The sequence below is a fragment of the Triturus cristatus genome, chromosome 4_2 (genome assembly GCF_964204655.1).
Source record: "Triturus cristatus chromosome 4_2, aTriCri1.1, whole genome shotgun sequence".
Taxonomy (NCBI): domain Eukaryota; kingdom Metazoa; phylum Chordata; class Amphibia; order Caudata; family Salamandridae; genus Triturus; species Triturus cristatus.
Genome location: NC_140586.1, coordinates 341,508,236 through 341,531,412, shown reverse-complemented (window position 1 = coordinate 341,531,412; position 23,177 = coordinate 341,508,236). Strand labels below are relative to the sequence as shown.

General features: G+C 43.7%; 1 protein-coding gene across 1 annotated transcript in view; it reads left to right on the top strand.

The window, feature by feature from the left end:
- Positions 1 to 23,177, top strand: part of LOC146833841 (uncharacterized) — a 750,859-nt gene that overhangs the window by 590,034 nt on the left and 137,648 nt on the right. The window contains exons 32-37 of the mRNA XM_085599920.1: positions 3,898 to 3,964; positions 4,108 to 4,321; positions 4,967 to 5,018; positions 13,175 to 13,241; positions 13,376 to 13,589; positions 14,151 to 14,202. Coding sequence (XP_085456046.1) covers positions 3,898 to 3,964; positions 4,108 to 4,321; positions 4,967 to 5,018; positions 13,175 to 13,241; positions 13,376 to 13,589; positions 14,151 to 14,202 — 666 coding nt within the window. The remainder of the gene's footprint in view (positions 1 to 3,897; positions 3,965 to 4,107; positions 4,322 to 4,966; positions 5,019 to 13,174; positions 13,242 to 13,375; positions 13,590 to 14,150; positions 14,203 to 23,177) is intronic.

Genomic DNA, 23,177 nt, shown 5'->3' with positions numbered 1-23,177 from the left:
GTATGGGTGTCTGAGTGTTTGTGTGGGTAGGGTGTGTGTGACTCTATGCATAGATGTGTGAGTGGGTGATTCAGTGGGTGCATGGTTTTAAGAGTGCATCTGTGATGGACTGTATGGTTGAGTAAGTGTAGGTGTGTTAGGGATTGAATGTATATCTCAGTGGTACATTTGTAACAAACTACATATGTGAAAGGCAGTATATGTGCATGTTAGAGTATATAAGTGGGTAGATGTGAGAGTGTGTGATTGTGAAAGTGACTGTATGGATGAGTGTGTGCTTGTATCAATGATTCTATAAGAGTGTAAGAATGTGATACTATTTTTATGAGTAAGTGAACTTGAGTGTGTATAACTGCATTGGTGAGTAAATGGGAGTGTGATTATTTGCATGACTGAGTAGGTGTAAGAGTAGCTCTATGGATACTTGTTAGTGTGTGAGTGTCTATATAAGTGTATAAATGTATATGATAGTTTTGTACGGAGTGACTGTAACTATGAGTGACTGTACAGGTGAGTGAGTGGAGGTATATGAAGACCTAAGAGTTAATAATTGGGTATGTAATGATTGGTATTGCAGTATATATGGTTTTGAGAATGGAACTCTTAAATTTTTAGTCGGTGTATCAAAGGTTATATTAGGGTGTGAGAAGATGTGGTAATTTTTCACATGGATGATGTCATCAGTGATGTCATCAGTGATGTCATTTGAGATGTCATCAGTGATGTCATGAGTGATGTCACTGACCATGTCATGAGTGATGTAATATGTGACGTCATCAGCAGTGGATTGCGGGCGCGCGAGTTATAGTTAGCTGAACTAACTATAACGGGGGAATTTCAATGGTTTTGTACGAGTGAAAAGTCCAGCTAACTATAACGCCCCTGAAACCTATGTTTTTTTCAGTGAATATATATATATATATATATATATATATATATATATATATATATATATATATTAGATAGATCCCATGAGTACTAATTTTTTTAATGGAAATATGTGACTGTACCTTATGAATTTGAATTCTCCCCTAACAAAGCGATTTGATTGCGCAACAAATGTGACATAAAGAACCTGAGAACTTAACAAAAACTTATTTTCTTTAACCTTCTTCATATAATTCAGTTAAGATAATTGTTGTTGTGTCTCGCTCTAAAATCTTTGTTTCTGAAATTGTATTAAATCCTCAGTGCAGGAAGCAGTGTGAGAAAAGAAAACCTACCAACTAATGTGCTGTACATTTCGATCTCAAGAGAAGATCTCTTTTATTTGCAAAATGAATTGTATGCTTGATATTGTCTTGCATTCTGACTACTGCATCTGGCCTTACACTACACGCTTTCCTAGACAATTCAGTAATATTTCACCAAAGTATAGGTTGGAGTCAGATGACCTTAAACCATGTGGAATGTGATTTTGTTCACGCTTCCATTTTTTCTTGTCTATTGGACTGTTAACGCCCATATTTTGGAGGCACTTTTATGACCAGTGAAGACTCAAGCACTTACAACAAAAGCCTCCTATCTTAGGCACTTTTTCATCTTCAGCCCGGCAGATCTTGGCCGCCAAGACAGAATGGAGCAGTAACAAATTTCATTTCAAATAAAATTCTCAACTTTCAGAAACGTAATGTTCAGTCAATGATGAAAGGTTTGGAATAGTTTTTAAAGTTTTATTTCTCATTAAGAGATTAGTATTGATTTTGTCAGTTTTATTCTAATTGGGAAGTTTACAGAAATTTCAAGAAAAGGTTTCCCTAGAATCAGCATAATCTAGACAGTGTGTTCCATAAAGGAAATAGTCCCTATCTTAATCTAAGAGTCCTAACCTAAATAAGAACTCATAAAGTGTTCTATTGGAAAAGAGCAAGATTCTGGAGCATTTAGTTATCTAAAGAGACAAACTCATAATGAGTAGTCAGGAAACTCAGCTGAGTTCCCTAACAAGTTGCTGTAGCAACTCGCCCAAAAGATCAGGATAATAAGAAATCACTGTTTTCAATAGCACACAGCAATCTGAGCAAGGATAGGTAAAGAAAATGCTTAAAGCATCTAGGATAAGGTGGCATGGGTAAATGGAATCGAGAGGAATATTGATTGATTGCTCTCTAACTAGGAAAACAAATATATGAAAACAGAAAAACATTTGCAACATTCAGCACGGTTAAGACATTCTTGTCCAATGGAAATGGGTCTTACGTTTCTCACAGTAAGTACCCACACTGGTGAGCAGCTATATAAAAGTTTCTAAATGTTTTGTACTACACACATGGGGGAAAGTTTTCATGAGAACCTTTGCAGGCCTATTCTTTTAGCAGTTGTCAGTATCAGGACAAAGGGCTAATCTAAGGCAATGAAACATTTCTATTAGTATGTCTTGATGAGAGCATGCAATAGCTTCAGAAAGTTCAACATTCCTAATACTCTGTTCATTTTAACATATAGCAGAATACATTGCTCAGTAAAATGAGGAAATCAGATGGCGTGAAAGGGCTAAAGAAATACATCATATGGTGTGAGGAAGCAAAGAAATACATTTCTTGTAGCACAGCACATTTTAAAGTGATGAACAATTGTACAGTTAGAGGATTAGGTCAGCAGTTGCTGAAAGGCATCTTATTCTAATGTCAAGCAGAAGTCGACAAAATTAATTTTCAGTTCTAGTCATAGTGACACATCAAGTAGTGGAGCCGGCTGCATGTTTATTTTTTACATATTCAAAAGGCATCTTCTCCTATAGTTAAAACTACATTATTTATTCATCACATTTTAAAGAATGATGTTTCTTTTTTTTTTCTTTCTTCTACCGATATGATAAAGTTAGACACATTTTCTAATGTCAGCCACATTTTCTTCTTTCTGAACCGAGGCCAATTTATTTAGACTTTAACGGGACTAACAATGGAAACTATTTGATGGAGCACAGGGAGGCAGTAGTTTAATCAGTTGCTATCTCATTTGCATTGATGAATATTAAACTAAAATTATGATATAATACACAGTAAGGTAATTCTTCTCCTGTCTGAACCTGACTATCAAAATTATATCATCACGTGCAACACATAACTCCGCAGCATTTTATCCAGATCAGAACTGCATAAAAATGATGGTAGCACAAATGGTTTATTGAGAAATCTAATAGAGCAAATGCAGCACCTTAGTTTGACACCGCACTAAGGGGCCGATTACGATTGCAGAAGGCCTGTCACAGCCACCCATGCGGTGGCGGACCTTCCACAATTGTACCGCGATTTTCCCCCGCCACATTCAAATGGAGGAGGGAATCGCGCTCGGACTGTGGCGGACACAAAGACCGTACGTCAAGGGTCTGCCAAAAGCAATTTCACAGATTGCCTAGGGGACGGTCCTCATTGCTCATTGTCCACCAAATCATGATGCTGGCTACAGCTGGCATTTCTATGGCAGCAATGCCGCCATAGAAAGGCTGGTGGGGATTATAGACGGGGGCCGGTCGCGGGCCCCTCTAGTGTTGGGGAGAGGTGAGGGTGCACTTGGGGGGTACCCATGGTACCCCCCCTACATTTCACAGCACTAAGTGGCAGGCACCGTGTGGTGCCTGCCACATAGTGCTGTGAAATGCACAACATGGCTTATTGACATTGCGGCGGGTGCTGTTCTCAGCAGCACCCGCTACAATGTTAATAATCAAGATCCGACCGCCATGGTGGCGGTCGCATCGTGATCGGGTGTGTGGAACTGCCGCATGCATGGCGGACGTTCCCGGTTTACACCAGGATGGCGGACGGACTCAAGTCCATCCGCCATCCTAATGAGCCCCTAAGCATTATTTTAAGAGACAAAAGATTATCTTCATTGACTCAAGGCTGAGATGGTTAAATAAAGAGCTAATTGTGATATTTCTTTCTTATCATCTAGCGTTATTTGTCCAGATGGATGTCTAAAACAGGAAGTTGCAGTGTGGGGCACTGAAATCTACACAGATGTAAGGTTCTTTTTTTAACACATTCATGTGATTGTTTTTTGTACTTTGTAGGAAAAATGGCAAGTTGAGCTAAAATTGGCAACATAAATGAAAAAGTAAGTGTGAAATATCATATTTCCTAACCACTGCTGCGTCTCCCTTAGGATTCTTCCATCTGCAGAGCCGCAATCAACGCAGGGAAAGTCAGCAATGGTGGAGGCAGAGTGAGAATAGAGAAGAGGCCGGGACAAGGCAGCTACCAGGAATCCACCAGGAATGGAGTAACAACCCGGAGTTATGGCGCCTGGACAGGATCTTTCGTTTTTACCTCAGTCAACATTGTCTTCCCACCCACGAGCCCTCCTCAGCATCCTGAAGGTAAAACTGAGCAATGCACCTCAGGTGTAATCTGACGGTAACTTCAGATGTCTTCGCAGCTGCCTTTTGCTTGCAATAATTTTAACTAGATTCCATCTGGTACGGTGGCTTAGGAGAATAGTGCCTAGTGGTATCTTTTGCCAGGAATCTGCAAAATACAAGCGCATTACATTCAGGATGGAATCGTACATCGGTGTTGGAGGTAAAAATTTTAAAAAGCGCTAAAACTGTTTGTGGTCTGAGAATGGGACACACCAGGTTTGCTTCACAACATTTCTTTGATAGCAATTTGCAGTTTCTTGGCTGACATTTAATGTGCATATCAGCGGTAGCATGTTCAGGACACATTATAAATTGAAGGAATAGAACAACTGTGAGTCAAAACAGCCTGCTCTAGAAGGGTTGGTCACAGTAAATTGACGGGAAATGTGATTGTACAGAAATCAATAGAGGTCAGAGAGCATGGGAAACATTTTCTTTTAATGCTAAATAATTTACTCTTTCCTAGTTTTCTTAGAATTGTTTTCAGCATTCAGGACATGAAATTTAGTCAAAGTCGAGGCTTGTTATGTTTGAATCCTTTGATATAGGGTCATGTTTTTAGCCAGAGTATCAGTATAGTAATTGTGCTTCTCTTTCTTTCAGTTCCTGTTCAGTGCAGCACCACAGCAAGACAACTAACTCAAAACACAGCAGAGTAAGTACAATTACTGTGCTGTACTTTTCTGTATATAGAAGGGCGATATGATCAATTTCTATTTCTATTACTTGAGAGTCTACCAACTTTACCTTACATAAATTCAGATTCTCTAATACGCAGTGGCAAGACTGGTTCTTGGGCTGGGAAAAAGTAGAACAATAAAACCGGCACTGGCTAATTACATCGTGGACAAAACCCCTGCCCATTAGGTCTTTATTCCAATAATCTGGAAGCTTGTTTTAGGAGGCTGAAAAATACTACTGGGGTGGGGAGAAGTGGAATGCAGGGCAGGCATTGGATAGAAGGTGTTACAAGGAAATACTCTATGATGGCCAATATGTGATAACTACATTAAGATTGAATGTGTGTGCCAAAATGTTTCCAGATTCAGCTGGAATTTATAAAGTGGTATTGTACACCATTATTCGAGCTACTCGAAACCTCATCTACTGTTACTTCATTTGCCCACTTTTTGCCCAATAGCTATAAATACAGATGAATGTGATCATGTAGTGCAACAACCAATCCAGTCATCAGACAGGATCTGAGAAAGAGTGACAATCTAGCTAAGGGTATCATTTCTATTTGTGCGGCCAGGAGAGGTCTCACCTATAAGCTCTACTCACCTTTGCTGTGACCATGTTTGATTTGTCTATCCATGATGAGTCGTTATATTCCAAACTGCTGCAATGCAACAATGTTTAGTGACTCTCCAAAACAAACAAACAAATTCTTAAATTCAAAAGATCCACTTATTAGTCATTAGGCATAAAGAGAAGTGAAAGAGGCACTGCACCTTTGGTTTCAATATATTTCTAAAACATTTTCCTATCTGATCCATTTCAAGAAAAGAGGGCTTGTCAAGAAGCTTCTTTGGTGTCGTGGAGCTCCTGTGGAGGGAAACAACCTTTACAACGCAGTCATTACAACGCACTACCTTTACAATGCAGCCATTACATCGCATGTCACCACAATGCATGCCATTACAACACATGTCACTACAACGCATGCCATTACAACGCAATATAAGGTAAGTAATGGGGAATGGTAATTTTTACCCCTACACTATCCAACACTTACCCTACTGTTGCACTCACTGGAGTGGTAATAGTAATTTTTACCCCTTCACTATCCAACACTTACCCTACTATTGCACTCACTGGAGTGGGAATAGTAATTTTTTACCCCCACATTATCCAACACTTACCCTACTGTTGCCCTAAAAGTAATATGCGTTGTAATGGTATGGGTTGTAATGAAATGCATTGTAAATGTAGTTTCTAAAAATGCGTTGGGATGGCATGCAATGTAAAATCATGCGTTGTAATGGATATTGCGATGTAAAAACTGCGTTGTAAATGTTTGTGTTGTAACGTCATACATTCCCTGTGGCTACCCTTGGTCCTGTATGTAACCTGTTCTGTGTGGCAAGGGCGATATACCCAAACCTACTCAAATATGACTTGGTTGCCTACCTACAAGTGTTCAGGATGTAGGCCTGTTGGAGTGACTCTCATTCAGTGACAAACTATGAGCTAGTATTGAACCAGGTAACCACTACAGAATTCTTTTTTGTGGGTAAGATGCATGGTTGGGTCTGCCTGCAAGTTGGGTAGTATTTCGGGAACATGGGGAGGGGGGGAGTGCTAGATGTGCAACACATCTTTGGTGAAGAAGTTGTTTGTATTTGCTTCCCTTAGAGCGAGCGCGATACTAAAAAATAATACTCAAGCGTTTTTTATTTGAGACAGAGATTTGATCAAAAGGATGGTTTACCGTTAAACCCTTAATTCTCTTCAACAATAACAATGGGGCTTTCAGTCTCAAAGATATACTTTCTTGACCATCAAACAGTGATACATATTGTAGAGGAAAATTCTGTAATTTCTGAAGCAAAGAAAATTGGAACCAAGTCTATTTGCCTTGTTTCCTGGTTGACCAGCTAGCCCTGTTTGAACTCCATAACAAGTCAGACACAAAATTACTCCTGGGTGGGCATAATACTCCAGAGTGTAGAATTTTGGGAAATAATATACAGGTGTCTGTGTTTCCATGCAGATTCCAATATATTTAGCTGGTATACCTGCTGGAGAACATGGCAGGTTTCAGCATCTGAAGTCACTGGGTATAAAACTATTGATTTGTCGATATACCAGGAATCTTGTAATTCTGATTTGGTTGATAGCCCTGTTTCTGCTGAAGTGAGATGTTTGTGGCATTTTTAATGAGGTCCTTGAAAGCAGTCCACCTCTCCTTCAAATAAACCACTACTATGCTACAATACAGATATTAGGCAGATCTTTAGCAGTACTTATGGACGCCAGTAAGTGGCGTCAATCAACTCCACATTGATGCCAGCCACATCAGAAATTACATTACAGTGCGCAGATAAGCCTGACCATAGCACGCTGACATCAGTTCCATTCCACCTGCGCCAACAGCGCAGATTCAGAGAGCTACCTCATTTATTTTTTTACCACTTTTTATGGCCTGGCTTTACAGCATAGCTGTCACCAGATAAATTTATGTGACCATCACTACATGAGCTTTGGCTCTGCCGACATGTTTGGAACCAGGTATACATGTTTTGACCAGTCAAAAGCTGCGTGCTTCCAAAAAAAAGTGCTTGCACTTTCTGATCATTTTGATTTTTTTGTCCAACTGGCTGAGCTTTAACATGGTAATGCTGTGAAAGTGTCATAGATAACTAGGTAGTTTATGGTGTTTTTCTTTCTCTGACAGCGGCACAGATGGGAGGAGGGAAATCAAAAACCTACATGGATTTTTAATTCTGGCTTTCACCCAACCTTTTAACCTTCACTAATATTATTCTACAGTTCTTTGATTCTATAAAAATACATATTAATTCCTGTGCTTTTTATTTGTAATGCTTCACCTTACCATACAACATAGTTTTAAAACCAGGCCTATTGGCATTTCCAATGTTTGGTTTGACCTTTTGTTGACCTGTTTTTGAGTCGTTCCTCCCAGTTTGCTAGGGACATGTCCCATTCTAAACCTACTGGTTTTAAGCCTTGTGCAGAATGTTGAGTCACGACTCCATGGCCTCTGCTGAGTGTGACTCAATGAATCTTAAGGTGAGCGATGAAGCTCCTGGCAGCGCCGCAGAAGTCTCTGCTCAGTTCCTAGCCCCAGTCTCATTCTCAGGGCTGCTATCTGGGCTGTTCTCTGAGCAGTTCCATCTGAATCTCCTTTGTGCACACAAAATGTCTCCTCCAAGTTGGATAAGTCGTAGAAGCACAAGAAAAATAAGTTGAAGAGTTCTTCAGCTTCACCTTCCAAATTCTGTGCTTCTAGGCCTGTTCCCACACTTCATCTGCAGAGCTGGCATCAGAGTCCGCTCAACGCAAACCTGAGTTCCCCAAAGCCATGCACGCCATCTTTAGGCCACCAACTCCTACTAGCATGCCCGTGGGCCCCACCGAGCCTCTAGGTGTCCCAGCTGATTAACTACTGGTGGTACACCCTCAATACCAGCTGGGCCTTCTGGATCTGCTCCAATGATCAGATCTATTGCTGACATATGTGCCGTTTTACCTCCCTTTATTTCGACAATGGCGAGTCCATCCTGTTCCCTGACTCAGAGCTAGCGCCACCAAGACACAGCCGGAGGTCATTGCCAGCATGTCCAGATCCTACCAACCCTTGACCTTTCCACCGATTGATAACCCTCTCCTCCCTGCAGAGGGGGTTGAGAAGGAAGGGATTGGTCCTTTGACGGAGGACCCTGATTCAGCTGAGAACTGGTATGTGGAGCTGAGTGACACCAGTGGGCAGGATACTTTCCCACACTCTGGCATGGTTTCCCCTCCGGGCCTGGTTTTGGAGGAAGACAGATCCTTTGCCACTGTTAAGTGCAGGGCATCGTAGGTCCTCGAATACAGCTGCCAGCAGTTGAGGTCAAGTTTAACATGGTCACAGAGTGCTTCTTCCACGATTGTGTTTCGATGAGCCCTTCCTCCTTTTAATGAAGCCCTCACCGACATTCTCCCAGGGGCCTGGTCCAAACCTTGCACAGGGGCTCCTGTGCATTGTATGAGTGGCTGACACCAATGTCCTCTCCCTGGAGACTCAGCCTTCCTCTCTCATCGCTGCCCCTGATAGACTGGTGGTGCTGGCCTTAGCCTCAAGGTCAATCCAAATGCGTTCCTATCTACTCCACTGTACAAGGAATTCAAGAGGCTGGTCACTGTTGGGAAGTGCATTTTTTCTTCCAGCAGCATAGCTGTGTTGTCGGTGAACATTGCATGCCTCTTGAAACGATACTCCTATGCCTTTTGGGACTTGGTAGCACAGCTGCTTTGGATGCTTCCAGAGGAAGGTCACGGCATCCTCAACCAAGTCCATGTGGATGGAAGGGATGCAGCAAAGTTCACCATTAGGTACAGCCTGGACACAACAAACTCCCTAGGCACAGCCATGGCCTCCACAGTGGTGCTGCGTCTCCATGCCTTGTTGCGAGTTTTCTGGCCCTATGACCCTAATGCCAACACGTTTCAGTCCTTCATTGGTCAAAGCAGTCCTGGACTTTCTTCAGGGCAAGAAAGGGGATATCCTCCCTGGTTATAGTGGACAGGAGAGTCCCTACCCTACTTTTATGTCATAAGGGCAGGTAGCTGCTCCTTAGAGAACTGATATTTTATCTTTAGTTATTTCTTTACTCCATCCCTCTTTGGGAGAGAATGTACATCTCTGAGGACTCCAGGTTTTTTGGGGTAGCCCTTTAGTCAGACAGCCATCAAGGGACATGCCCCTCGGTGCTACCAAGTCGGTCTGAGTCCCCGGGTCACCCACCTCCAGACTACGGCTAAACTTTTGCAGTCTCTGGGGTTCACTATCAACATGCCTAAGTCACACTTGACTCCTTCTCAGATGCACCGTTTCATCTGAGCTATTCTAGATGTAGTGTAGTTCTACGCCTACCCCCTGGAGCGGAGAAGTCAAATTATTCAAAGTATGTTCCTGATGTTTCAGCCTCAATCCTGGATTCTCCTGAGGCCTTCCGCATCCTGCTGGTAAAGCACGCCAGATGCCACAAGCATGCTTAGCATTTGGATTTGAAGTCCCTGTGGGCACAGCACCAGGAGAACTTCCCCAACCTCGTCCAGATTTTCAAAGGAGACTGCAAAGGATCTGTAGTTGTGACTGACGAACTGAGATTCGGTCAGTGACAAACCCCTCTCCTTTCCTCACCCAGAACTGACAGTGGCGAAAGATTCATAGCTTCCGGGTTGAGGCGACCATCTGGGAGAGGTGGAGATCAGAGCACTCTGGTGTCCAGCAGAATCTCAGCTTCAAATCAATTTCCTGGAGCTGAGAAATATTTGCTTGGCACTGAAGGCCTTTGTTCCATCCATCAAAGGGGGAGGGGGTTCAGGTGTACTTGAACATTACAATAAGGTAATGCAGCAAACAGGGCAGGGAGGGGTAGTGGACCCTGTGGCAGGAGGCTCTGCACCTCTGGACTTGGCTGGATTGCCAGGCCATATTCCTAGTGGTGCAACACCTGGCAAGGAAAATAAACTCAGCCTTCATTTCCTTTTGGATCATGAATGGCAGCTACACCAGGAGGTGGCACAAGGTATTTTTCAAGATTGCGAAGCACACTTACTTGATCTGTTCACCACTGCCGACTACATGCAATGTCAGCACTTCCTTTCATTGGAGTTACCAAAGTGGACCTCACTCGGGACTCCTGCACACCTTTCCGCCTAGCCCACTCCTGCCCTGAATTCTCAAAAAGATCAAGACAGACAGTACATGTCATCCTAGTGGCTCTGGATTGAGCATAGAGAGTTTGGTACCCCAAACTCCTGAGCATGAGCATTGGGCCTCTGATCAAGCTGCCCCTTCTGGACAATCTCCTGTCACAGCAGCAGGCAGGGTCCTGCATCCGAACCTGCGCACGCTCCACACTCATGCATGAAGATTGAGCGGCAGCAGATGAGAGTTTTTTTCGATCACTCTCCCAAGGTCTGTGATGTCATCTTGGCAAGCAGGCGTCCTTCAACTAAAACTATATATATCTGCCCTTGAGATAAGTTTGTGGCTTGATGTTCCTCATGCCATGTGAACCTCTTTTCTGTACCATTGTTGGAAGGGTTTATGTTTTTTTTATTTTTAGCTCTGCAAGGCCTTGCCCTGGGCACTGTTAATGGTTTATTGTCAGTCAGTTCAACTTTTCTGCTGGACCAACCTTCCCTGTTCAAGTCACGTGTTTGGACTCATTTCCTGAAAAGTTTACAGCGCTTTTTTCCTCAATGGGACCTCAATCTGGTTCTAACATTTCTTAGCCACTATCTAGCTGACCTCTGCAACTCTTGACCCTGAAAACTTTCTACTTGATGGACATTACATTGGGCAGAAGGGTCAGCGAGCTACAAGCTCTGTATGTCCATCCTCTGTTCACCAGCCTTTCCCCTAACAAACTGATTCTTAGGCAGCATGCCTCTTTCCAAATGAAAGTTGTCACCGTATTCCATGCTGGCCAGATCATCACTCTGCCTACCTTTTCATCCGTCCTCATTATTCCAGGGAAGAGGAGCAACTTTATTCTCTGGATTCGGAGAAAACCATTCCATTCTACATGAATCGCATAAAGACCATTGGGAGGATGATCAGCTTCAACGGGGTCACTGTAGCAAAGAAGGACAAGGCTGTGCCGAAGTGGACCATCTCTCAATGGATTGTACTCATTAGTAAGATCAGATGCATACTAGCTAAAAGCAGACTCCTATGGGTCTGTATGGTGATGACTCTGCAGTTAGAAGTTTCTATCGGAAGAAAAAGTTACATAACTTTGATATTGACTTGTCTGGCAGAGACCCTATTTAAGTGCACATTCCTCACTGACCCTCCCAATCCTCCACTCTCTGCGTACTTGGCTCTCCCCCTAAGATCCCATTAAAAACTGCACACTGGTCAAACAGATTGATATTTATATGGCTCCCTGTTTTTGGCTGGGAATTAGTCACAAAAGAAACTGATGTCAGCATGCCTGTTTGGCGTTTATATGGGCACTGTGATGCCACTTCCAACGCAGATGACGCTGACACAGAGCTAATGAACGCTATCTACCTACACTCAGAGATAGTGCTCACGATTTTCTGGATCCTGTCTGATGGTTGGGGAATATTTTAAGGTGAGGAATCTGCGGTTACATAGAGCCTCTACCTGAAAAATCATTACCGAACGTAAGTAACTTGTTCACACTACTTCTACACACATTTATCAAGACTTTGTTATGCTTCTGATTGTGAGGTATCTCTTTGGCAGCTCATATGTACTGTCAAAGGTATTTGACAGGTAGCTGTTCACAGACCCAGGAAGATATCAATTTTGTTGACTGCAATAATAAACAGGTGGTATGTCAGTAGAAGGAAGAAAGACCAACAGTGCCATAGGCTTCTGATTTCGTTTTTGGTAAAAATAGGTAGCAGGTATTATGAAATATATTTCATTGGTTCAGATAGTATCTGTAGGAATGTAATAATAGCATTGACACATACTTGATACTTGATGTACCATGAGACAGAAGAAATTTCTCCTTACCCAAGGTTGAAGGTGGAACCGTGTGTTTCCAAGGCATGAGTGCAAACATTGGTTATTGGATAGACTTTTAGGATTCTAATGCCTTGAAAAAATGTCCACTGTTCATCCTCTAGTCATTGTCCTAGGGTACTTGGTCACTTCGCTTCTGAAAAGGCCAAAGACAGACAGTGTAAGATCGAGTATAACATTTCCTAGCATTAGGTATACACTTTATTGTTTTGTTTTAATGATGAGAATTGTTTGTTGGAATTTGTGAACCAACTTTCTCATGAGATCAATAGCTGAGCCATTTCCAATGGTAGATGACACTATCAAACTGGCACACAATATTCTTTAATAATAAGATCTTGGCAGAAATTCTTATGATGTTTCTTGGACCACTATCATCTAATTATGTTGTGATCTACAAATCATGTATCTCAAGATTGATTCCATGAAGGAATCTAGTCACAAATTCAAGGCACCAGGAGCCTATTAATACGGCAGCCGATGATGTGTTATTTTAAAAGAAAAAAATGATACCAATGAAAGGCTAAGGTGCACAGATATGGAGCTCAATGGTATTTTCATTTCTCTTCTAGAGTTATTTGCCCTGAAGGATGTCTGAAACAGGAAGTCACAGTGTGGGGGACTGATACCTACACAGACGTAAGTTTATCTGTTGAACACATCCATCTGATGTGTTGAATGGTTTGTGTAACTACACTGGAAATATGGCAACCATGAAGGTGAAGGTGAATGTGAAATGCCATATTCCTTAATTATTGCTGCTTCTCCCTTAGGACTCTTCCATCTGCAGAGCCGCAATCAATGCAGGGAAAGTCAGCAATGCTGGAGGCAGAGTGAGAATGGAGAAGATGCCGGGACAAGGCAGCTACCAGGAATCCACCAGGAATGGAGTAACAACCCGGAGCTATGGAGCCTGGACAGGCTCTTTCGGCTTTACATCAGCCAACATTGTCTTTCCACCTACAAGCCCTCCTCAGACTCCCGAAGGTAACACTGAGTGATCCATCCAGTGTTTAACTGCTGATGGCTTCTATTTACTATTATTTATAATTCAGCTCTGTCTGAAAGGTCGTTAAGCAGAACAGGGCCTAGTGATGTGTTAAGCGATGAACCTGTGAAATGCAATTGTATAGTTTACAGATGACACTTAAGGCTTTGGAGGCAAAACTTTGATAAATATGGAAAACAGTTTGTGTTCTGAGACTGGGATGAACTAAATGATGTAGGTAAAAGTTCTATGACAGCTAATTCCATTCTCTGGGCAGGTATCTAGCAGGATTGCAGCATCAGCAAATTCACAGCAGTTTTAAACATGAGGGAATAGAACATCTGTAAAAAACAACCTGCTCTTGAAGGGTTGGACACTATTAGTGGTCAGCAAATGTGAGCAGAAATAATAGGTAGGGAGAGAATGATGTTTAAGAAATATCTTCTTGCACATGAATACTGAACATCAGCAAAACTTGTGGATTTTACTCTTGAAACCATTGATAAAAGATTGTTTTCTACCGCTCTCCAAGTATGGTAATTGTTTTCTCTTTTCTTCAGTTTCTGTTCAGTGCATCACCACAGCAAGACAGCTAACTCAAAGTACAGCAGAGTGAGTACAATTGTCTTTCTTTATACAAGAGTGTGAGAAGTTGGCCTGGTATATGATGTTCACTAATTAAAGTGACCAACTTGTACCATGCCAAGCAACCCTTATGGTGTGGTTGTAAGTCAACCTTTTCGGACCAGCTGCCCTAGTGGTAGCGTAGGCTAAGCAGTCTTTCAGGCTAAACTCGTTTAGGCATGTGAAGCAAGCTGTTTTACCATATGTAACCCCCTTTTATACCAATGAAAGGACACCACACAGATATATATTCAAAATATATATGTATTTATTACTCAAAGTATCCCCTAGACTCTTTATGAGCACAGGAGCACAAATCGTTAAACAAGAAAGCATCACAATATACAGAAGTTGCACTTTATATGGATAGGCCCTGGTGGCTGCTCAAACCATATACTAAAATAGTGGTATAAGTACCACGAACAGGAAAGGGAAAAGGCCTAGGGCCTCTAGAATCGCTGGGCCTACAAGGAGCTAACTTCAGTTAGTGACCAGGAGGTCCACGGGTCGCGTGTGCAGTGAGGAAAGTTACACGCGGGCTCCCATAGGTTTTCAATGGGTGCGTAAAAGTTCAAAAGTTACTGCTAGAAGGGTCTTCTGGTTGGACTACGAAATCAAGACTTCAAACCTAGACATTAGAGATGTTACTCTACACTTGTGCACCGGAGTGCCAGCATTACCTCACCCACAGGAAGTGGGTGCATAGGGCTCGAAGTGCGTCGGGTTTCGTCTATCTGTTCAATGGAGCCTGACGACAAAGATGCTGCAGGCGGTCGGTCCAGAAGAGATGCGGTGGATCCAAGGGTGGATCGGAAGTGTAGAAGACCTGTAAGCAGAGGGGACAGTGTTCACAGTCACTAGCCAGTGACCGGCGTGGCACCAGGTAGGTACCAGCCGATGTCGGGTGCAAACAGGTGAAGAGGTGTAGCTTGAATCTGCTGCCATGTGGTCCCTGAAGGTCGACGACATCCAGGAGTCGGTTCACGAGCTGTCCCTCGCTGTCGGCGACTCAAAGGAAGCAAACAAGCCTTGGCAAAAGCAGGAGTCGCAGGAATCAAAAAAAGCTGTTAGCTCTGACCAGCAAGGTAAGAGGGGCTGCTCCTTTGGAGGGAAGCAGGGGCCAGTCTGGAGCAACCAGACCAGCATTGTAGTTTTCAAGATAGTTCGCCAAGATGGCCACTAGCCAACGGGCCAGGGACCGGGCAGGCACGTCGAGTCGCAAAGTGCAGAGGGGCCCCACGCAGATCGTGGAGATGCTGGAGAGCTCACCTTTGGTGCAGATGCTGCTCGGATGTTGGGCTTCTCAGGACCCAAAGCACAACTCGGAGGGAGCCTCTGTTGTCGTGCTTGCAGCTTGTCGAATGTCTTCCAAGATGGCTGGCTCCACGTGTCTCGGTGCCTCCACGAGTTCCTTCTTTGCAGGGACTGTGGATCGGGCAGTGAGAGGTCTGGAGGTCCAGTTCTTGTCAGTCTCTGGGCTCGGGCTCGGGCAGGAGGCAGCGGCAAAGCAGACGTCGATTCGCTGGATGGTGCTTGCGTTAGCAAGATGGTCACTCCCTGACCATAGGGGAGATTTCCTTCAGTCTTCTGTGCAGCAGAACGTCGAAGTTCCCGTCTTCTTCTTAGTTTCAAGTTGATTCCAGGATGTCTGAAGTCTTAGGACACAGCTCCTACCTTTAAGCGGATTCTAGGGGCCGGACTACCTGCTAGGTCCCTCCCTAAGGGTGGGACCAGGAAGGGGGGTGGTTACACCCCCAATCCTTTGTACAGCTCGCCCCAGGTCCGGGGCTGGTGTGCCCCAGGACCGGTTTGAACTCGTATATGCACCGAGGCTCCTTGTGAGCCTCAGGCATGTCTGATTCCATTCAAGCCCTACCTGACCAATACACAAAATCCTGTCTGGAGTGGTGTTCGCACCTCCCCTGGTAGGAAACCCTTTGTCCACGTCTCCCAAGATGGAAGGACTCCCAGCAGCAGGAGGGCAGACTTGTGTCGGTGGTGGCAGCGTCCATTTTGTGGAGCTGAGGCTATGTCTGATTTCATCCGGGTTTCAGGTTCTGTACATGTCGTGTCCCTCTAGAAGGGTGGAATGCTAACCCCGTCGCCAGAACGGGCGAGGGGTTAGTATTCCAATTCGTATTACACCTTACTCGACATGTTTTGATAAAGCCAAACCAAAGATAGCATTTAACCGCGAGGTTCATAATGCACTTAAGAGTATATGGTATGGCGATATCTGGAAACGGTAGAAGGAAGTTGTTCCGACTACTGCAGACAGGCTCAGCTCATGCCAGAGCACCATCTCACATATAACCAAGCACTCTGCCTTCAGGATTGTTAAGGCCTGCCATAGGAATGACTTATAGGTTAACATGTGTCCCATTTAAGGTTAGGTATAGGCATACTACACCTAAGTAAGAGGTGGATACACCAACTTACCCCAGCTGAGTGATCAGCCAGTTGTGTCAAATTGTTAGGCCAGGCCAGGGGTGGCACAATACATGCTTCAGCCCCTGGTAGGCCTTAGATACACCAATGCCCTGGGTACCTAGTGTACACTGGTACAGGGGCTCACAGGGTGATCCAGTTCCAATTGGTTATGCACCTAAAGTGCATAGTGTCAATTTAGTAGAGAGAACAGCAGGCTGGGGGTCTGATTAGCAGGCCCACAGCCTCAATATGTCAAAAAACAGTGAAGCAAAAAGCAAAAATTTGGGGTGACCATAGGATAGCAGACCCTACTCTCCTACAAAGAGTACATTACATATTTGTATTTATTTCCCTTTGGGAGTCTACCAAACTCAAATTGACCTAAATTCTGATTCTCCAACATTCAGTGACCAGACGAGACAGCACTATACCCTTGCATTGGAAACCTTCACTGGCTAATTACATCAACCTCATCCAAAACAAGAGGTTATCCTAGGTACTCAGACACCAGTTGTGTGAGGCTGGAAAATACTTGTTTTTTAGAAATAATGCCCATGTGTTTTGAGATGGGAAGGATTAGGTTGTAGGGCCATCAGTGGACACACGGTAAAACAGATGAATATTCACTGAAGGCCACTATGGAATATCTAATGAGAGACTGAATTTGTTTCTTGAATGCTACCAGACTCATAAATATGTTCAAAAGTGGTATTGCACACCATTAAGTGAGGTACATGAAATGTCATTTGCTGTTGCTACAGATGATCCATTTTTTGGACACCAGCTCTAAATATATGTCCATGTAATGTTATGATAGAACAGCCCATTTACAAGTCAGATGGTATGAAGGGGTGACACTCCAGGTAAAGAAATTGTTTCTATTTGTCCGGCTAGATTATATTGCAAATGTGAACTGTACTTGTGGTTTAGTTGACAGTTTTCTTTGGTATTCACCTTTGAGCGATTAACATTTATATTCCAAACTCCTGCAATACAGCTGTGTTGGACCTGGCTCTCTCAACAGGGTTCACCCCAATGCGTTTTGCCTTTACTGCTCCTGCTTTGCTGAATTCCTTTTTGTTGGCTTTAGGACTCTGTGCACTTTACCACTGCTAATCAGTGCTAAAGTGATGGTGCTCTTTCCCTAATACAGGTAAATTGGCCCAAATCTAACTGGCAGATTTAATTTACTTGTACCCGAAGCCTGTAAATGAAATGCTACCGTGGGGACTGCAGCACCCATTATGCCACCCATTAAAGTAGCCCTTTCAAACATGCCTCAAACCTGCCACTGCAGCCTGTAGTGAAGTTTTAAAATGCCATTTCTGGGAAAGTAAACCTTTTGCCAGGCTTAAACCTTCCTTTTTAATACTTATACATCACCCCTAATGTAGGCCCCAAATGAATCTTGGGCAGGGTTCATGGTTTTCAAATATTTGGACATGTGGGTTTAAGCTTTATATGTCCTGGTAATGAAAAATTCTTAAGGTTGTTTTTCACTACTGTAAGGACTATCTTTCCTATAGACTTACATTAGGTTTCCTTATTACGTTTAACAAATGCTAACTTTAGATTAGGACCAGGCAGGAAATATTTCTTGGTCTCTTTTAAATTGTAATGTAAAATCCTTTCTAATGGTAAAGTTAGATTTTATATTGCAATTGTGAAAATGCCAGTTTTAGAAAGTTGGCATTTTTGCTCCCAAGCCCACTATGCCTTTCTGTCAGTAGCCTGGGTCACATGACTCTTCTGTTATGGGTTGCATACTGCTATAGAAGGTGAGACAAAGGGGACAAGGAGTGGACAAGATGGGATATCCTGTCATGGTGTCTGAGGGCATAGCTGTCCACAGCCCCACTTACACTTCACATGGCTTAGCCTACTGCACAAACCTAGGTACCTGACATAAGGCCTCTCACTGTCAGACCTCAATCTGATGTCTTCTGAACCTGTGCAAGGCTCAGAAGAATAACTGTCTTGCTGTCCTGCAGCTAGAAGGTGTGCACTGATGCCTAAGGGATGACGATTGGGCCTGCACCCTTGAACCCAGGACCGCCAGAGGGGTTCCAAGGGCTAACTGGCTAGCCTCCTGTGTGAACTACAAGGACACAACAAGCTTCTAGAGACCTTGAACTCTGCTGCTGATTCTGCTTGAGTGAGTTTTACTGCAGATTCATTTTGATAATGGTTAACATCTCCATGTTTTTGGGCGAGAGACTGGTCCTTTTCACTGTCGCAATGGCACCAGCAGCACTAAAAACACACTCAGAAAAGCCACTTGTGACAGGGCAAGCCGGATAGTTTATCGCCAGCGTGCTGAGGACTGGCCATAGGCGTCTTTTCGCTTACCAATACACCAATGGGTTTTGATCAATCTAGACCTCTGTTGGTTCATCCAGATAGGCTTGAACCATCCGCTCAATGCTCAGGGGTACTATGCTTTGCTGGGCCTCTTTTGCCTTTGCATCAGCACTGGACCTAACAAGCCCTTGCTGTAGATACCAATCCTGTGTCGATTTTACTGGGGCTGATGATCCTGTTCTTGCTGTGATTGATAGTGTTGGTGACTGCTGTGAGCCAAACGCATTGCCCTCAGGCTCTGAAGTTAAACTTGATGCCGGAAGCTCTGCTGCAGTACTTGTTGTGGACTGAAATAGCGGGCCTTTAATTACCAGCCGTTCTTTTTCCAAGTCACTGACTGCCTCAACTATCCAAGTTTTGTACTGGGCAACATCCATTTCTGTCTTAGGGTTCAGTGCTGATTTGTACCGTGGATCCAGAATTGTGGCAGAAATGTAATGTTTGTCTGACACAATCTTAGTTTGCACCCTTGTATTTTCAGCTAAGCGAAGGGCTAAGCTCTCCACTAACTCATATGCTTCATTTTTTTCTTCCACACCTGCGCACTTGTCAGACACCGCCTTCAGCTGTTGCTCCAGCATGTGCAACATTGGGATAGCTTGGCTCATAGTACAGTCCTCCTTGCTGACTTCACGTGTGAAGAGCTCAAAAGGAAGTAGCATCTCTGTCAGGCATTTAACTAGACCCCATCGGTCCATCTCAACGATCATGCCTTTTACAGTAGCATCCCCTAGTCTTTGCATGACATAGTCATTGATTGGTCTGTACTGCTCAAACAGACGTTCAAGTATGTAATAAGTTCCAATGTGTTAGCATCTCCTTGATGAGTGCTTTGACTGGCATTCTATGCTCACTTTGAATGATCCTCAGCTGCTTCCGGGCTTTAAAAGAATGGCTGAAATGTGTGCATATTCTTCTGCAGGTGGTCAGTAAGTTGCTGACTCTGTATTCTTTTTTCAGAAAGTCTTGAACAATAATGTTAATGCAGTGCACCAAACACATGACCCTGAAATAGCCACCATCGCCCATGGCCTTAACTATATTACTGCCATTGTCGGTGGCAACAAAACCAATGTTAAGCCCTCTTGGGTGCAGCCATTCAAAGACCTTGCTGTTAAACTATTCCAAAATGTTTGCAGCAGTATGAGATTTCTCCATGGCGAACATGGCTACAGTTGCATGTTTACGAGTGGCATTAAAAATCTCAGCAGTGTCAACAACACCTGCTGCAGATATCTTTTCAGCACGTCATGATGTAGTGCTGGAACAGCAACTCTGGCGAAATAGGACCGGCTGGGAACCTTCCATTTTGGGTAGATGGCTGTCACAAATTCCAGAAAACCCACCCCTTCCACAAAAGAAAAAGGGAGAAGGTCCAGCGCTTACATTTTCGCCAGCTTCGCATTGTACAAACGTGCCATTGGGTGGTTGCGGACGTTCTGCCCCTCCGACCTAACCATGCTGACAATGGTAGGCTGGATTTTTTTCCTTTCTGCTGCTGCTGATGCAGGTGACTTCTTGAACCCAGATTTTGTTAGGCTCAACAACGCACTTTTTTTTCATAGCGGTACTCTGTTACCGTGGTTTTTCAGGTTCAGCCTGACGCTTATTACGGAGCCACTGAGATGTAGCGGCGGATAATGAAGATGTGGGCGGTAGTGCACTGCTGGGGACAGGGCTACTTTGTGTACCAGCGAAAATGTCTCCCTCTTGTTCACCTTCCACTGCAATCATATCTTCTTCTACTTCTTCATCCACACCAACAGCAATGGGTGTAGTTTTACTTTTTGGGCCTTTAAGGTGTTCCTCCCACGGGATCAAGTGGTGTTTTTTCAGATGGGTTGTTTGGCCTCCGGTACCATAGTTTGCACCAAGCATACCTTGACTAACACTATGTCGACAAATTCAGAATATAGCAATGTTCTCCTCCTTACTGCTAACCGAAAAGAAGTCCCAAACTGGGGAGGTGAACTTTCTTGTGCTGCTGGAGGTTCCACTTGCATTGCCAGATGAACTGGAGGGTGTGCCTGGAATTTGACTCTGAGTCTGTGCAGTACCACTACCTACTGAGGTGGTGGTTGTGAGGGATGTAGGTCCCTGCCAGGCCTTTGCAAATGCTAATATGGAAGCTGGAGGTGGTGTTGGTGTTACCTGTGTTGGTGGTATCCGTGTCACATCCCTCACAGCAATTTGGGATGGGATAATAATGTCGGTCTCCATCTCCACTGGGGCAGGAGTGATGTTCATGATGAATGGCTCGTCATCATCCCCCTCTTCTACATGTACCTCCATAACTTTCTGAAACCTTCCTTTTTCCTAGCCTTGTTTTGTGACATGCCTCACTCTCAGACTGGTGGCTTCCAAGTGGCATCTAGATCATCAGAGGAGGGGCTTGAAGAAGAAGTTGATGGCCTAACCCTCCTTTTCCTTACTGTAGATCTGGAAGACAATGGATCTTCTGAAAGCGTGGCTTGCTCTTCTTCTTCCTCTGCAGGAAGCTCGATTTCCTGAACTGCCCCTACTTTGGTAGGAACAACTACTATTGTGGGTGGTGGTTGCGGCTGTAGTTGTGGCTGTGTTTGCGGCTGTGGTTGCCCACTTATCTGCTGAGTTTTCTCCTGCGTTGATTGGGCACTATTTTGCGATAAGTCAATTTCAACATCACTGCTCGTTGGCGTTTGCGCAATTAGACTGGCTGCCTCTACTACACTCATGGGCTTGGGTCTAGGTTGGTGGGGTGGGCCCACTGATGCGGAGGTGCTGCTCCTAGCTTGCTCCCCGAACACCGCTGCTGCAGGATTAATTTTTTGTTTCCCAAAAAACATCCTGGCCGGCACACCAGTCTTGGTAAGTGCCACTTCTTCCTTCTTCTGTTCCTTCTTCTCACTGCAACTTTCCTTATACTGGAGGACCTGGTACCTTTCTTTGGTGCCATCTTCTTCAGATGTCAGCAGGACACAGTTGCACAAGTTGCTGAGATGTCTGTGGTCAATGACACATCACATGATGTCGTGCGCAGCAGGACTTCTGTCTGGCAGTACAACGGGTGATGATGATGACACCTCATCCTCTGTCTTTTGTGCACCTAAAAGAAAGCAAAGAAGCCAGAACATCAGTGAAATGTTACATGTATTGTTGTGGTTCAATTAATACCAGTACAAACAAACAAATATAATATATAACTTAGTGTGTGGTGGTCACACTTGTTAGTGTTATATTATTAAATGTTATTAACTCAGTTATTCAAGAAACATAACAACAGTGTAGCCATTTGTGAGACTTTGACAACAAGGGCTTTCATGGTATACTGTGTGCATTCAGGAAGGATAGGAAAGCAGAAGAAGACCAAAAACAAAAATACAAATGTAATGGAAGTGGAACATGTTTGGCATTAATTTGCACATCACATCATTCAGGGAGCTGCAGCTGGTAAAGGGGATGAAAGCCGTAAGTCAAGTGGAACAAAGGAAAGACATGCAGGCCTATATGGCAAAAGCAGCACACTAATAAACTACCACCACAAAATGACCGCCAGCCACACGGTCACACAGTCACAACAAGCAGGAGGCCTGGAAAACAATGAACTGAAGCAGGCCAGGCCAGACAAAGGAGGCATGCTTGCTAAACAACACAGCTTTAATGCAAAAATGCAAACACAAAAATCCACAAGGCTGAAAAAGGTTGGAAAGTTACACAAGTACAACCACACCATACACACATCCAACAAAGGCATTTATTTAACACACATCAAAAAAGGGAAATACCCCAAAAAACACATTTTTCAATTCAATCCAATGCCATCCATCCCCTAAATGATGTTTACATTCAACAGACACCACAGAAACAGTTGTTTCGTGCACCCCTGAGTAGCTCTGGGCATACTGGCAGAAAAGCCTATTTATTGGGCCAGACTACTGGACTAGTGAATTAAATAAATATTGCAAATTGATTGCAAAAGTTGGAGAAAATGTAGTGAACTTTGCAACGTTACCTTTATAAAACAAAACTAGTAGAAAAATTACATACAAAGAAAAACAACTAGGCCCCTACTGAAACTACAGACCACCCACAACAATAAATTCTAAAAAAAAAAACGATGAAAAGTACCAAAAAATGTAGGTGCAATGACCCAATCAAACAAACAACACCAATTCTCCAACAACTGTTTCATG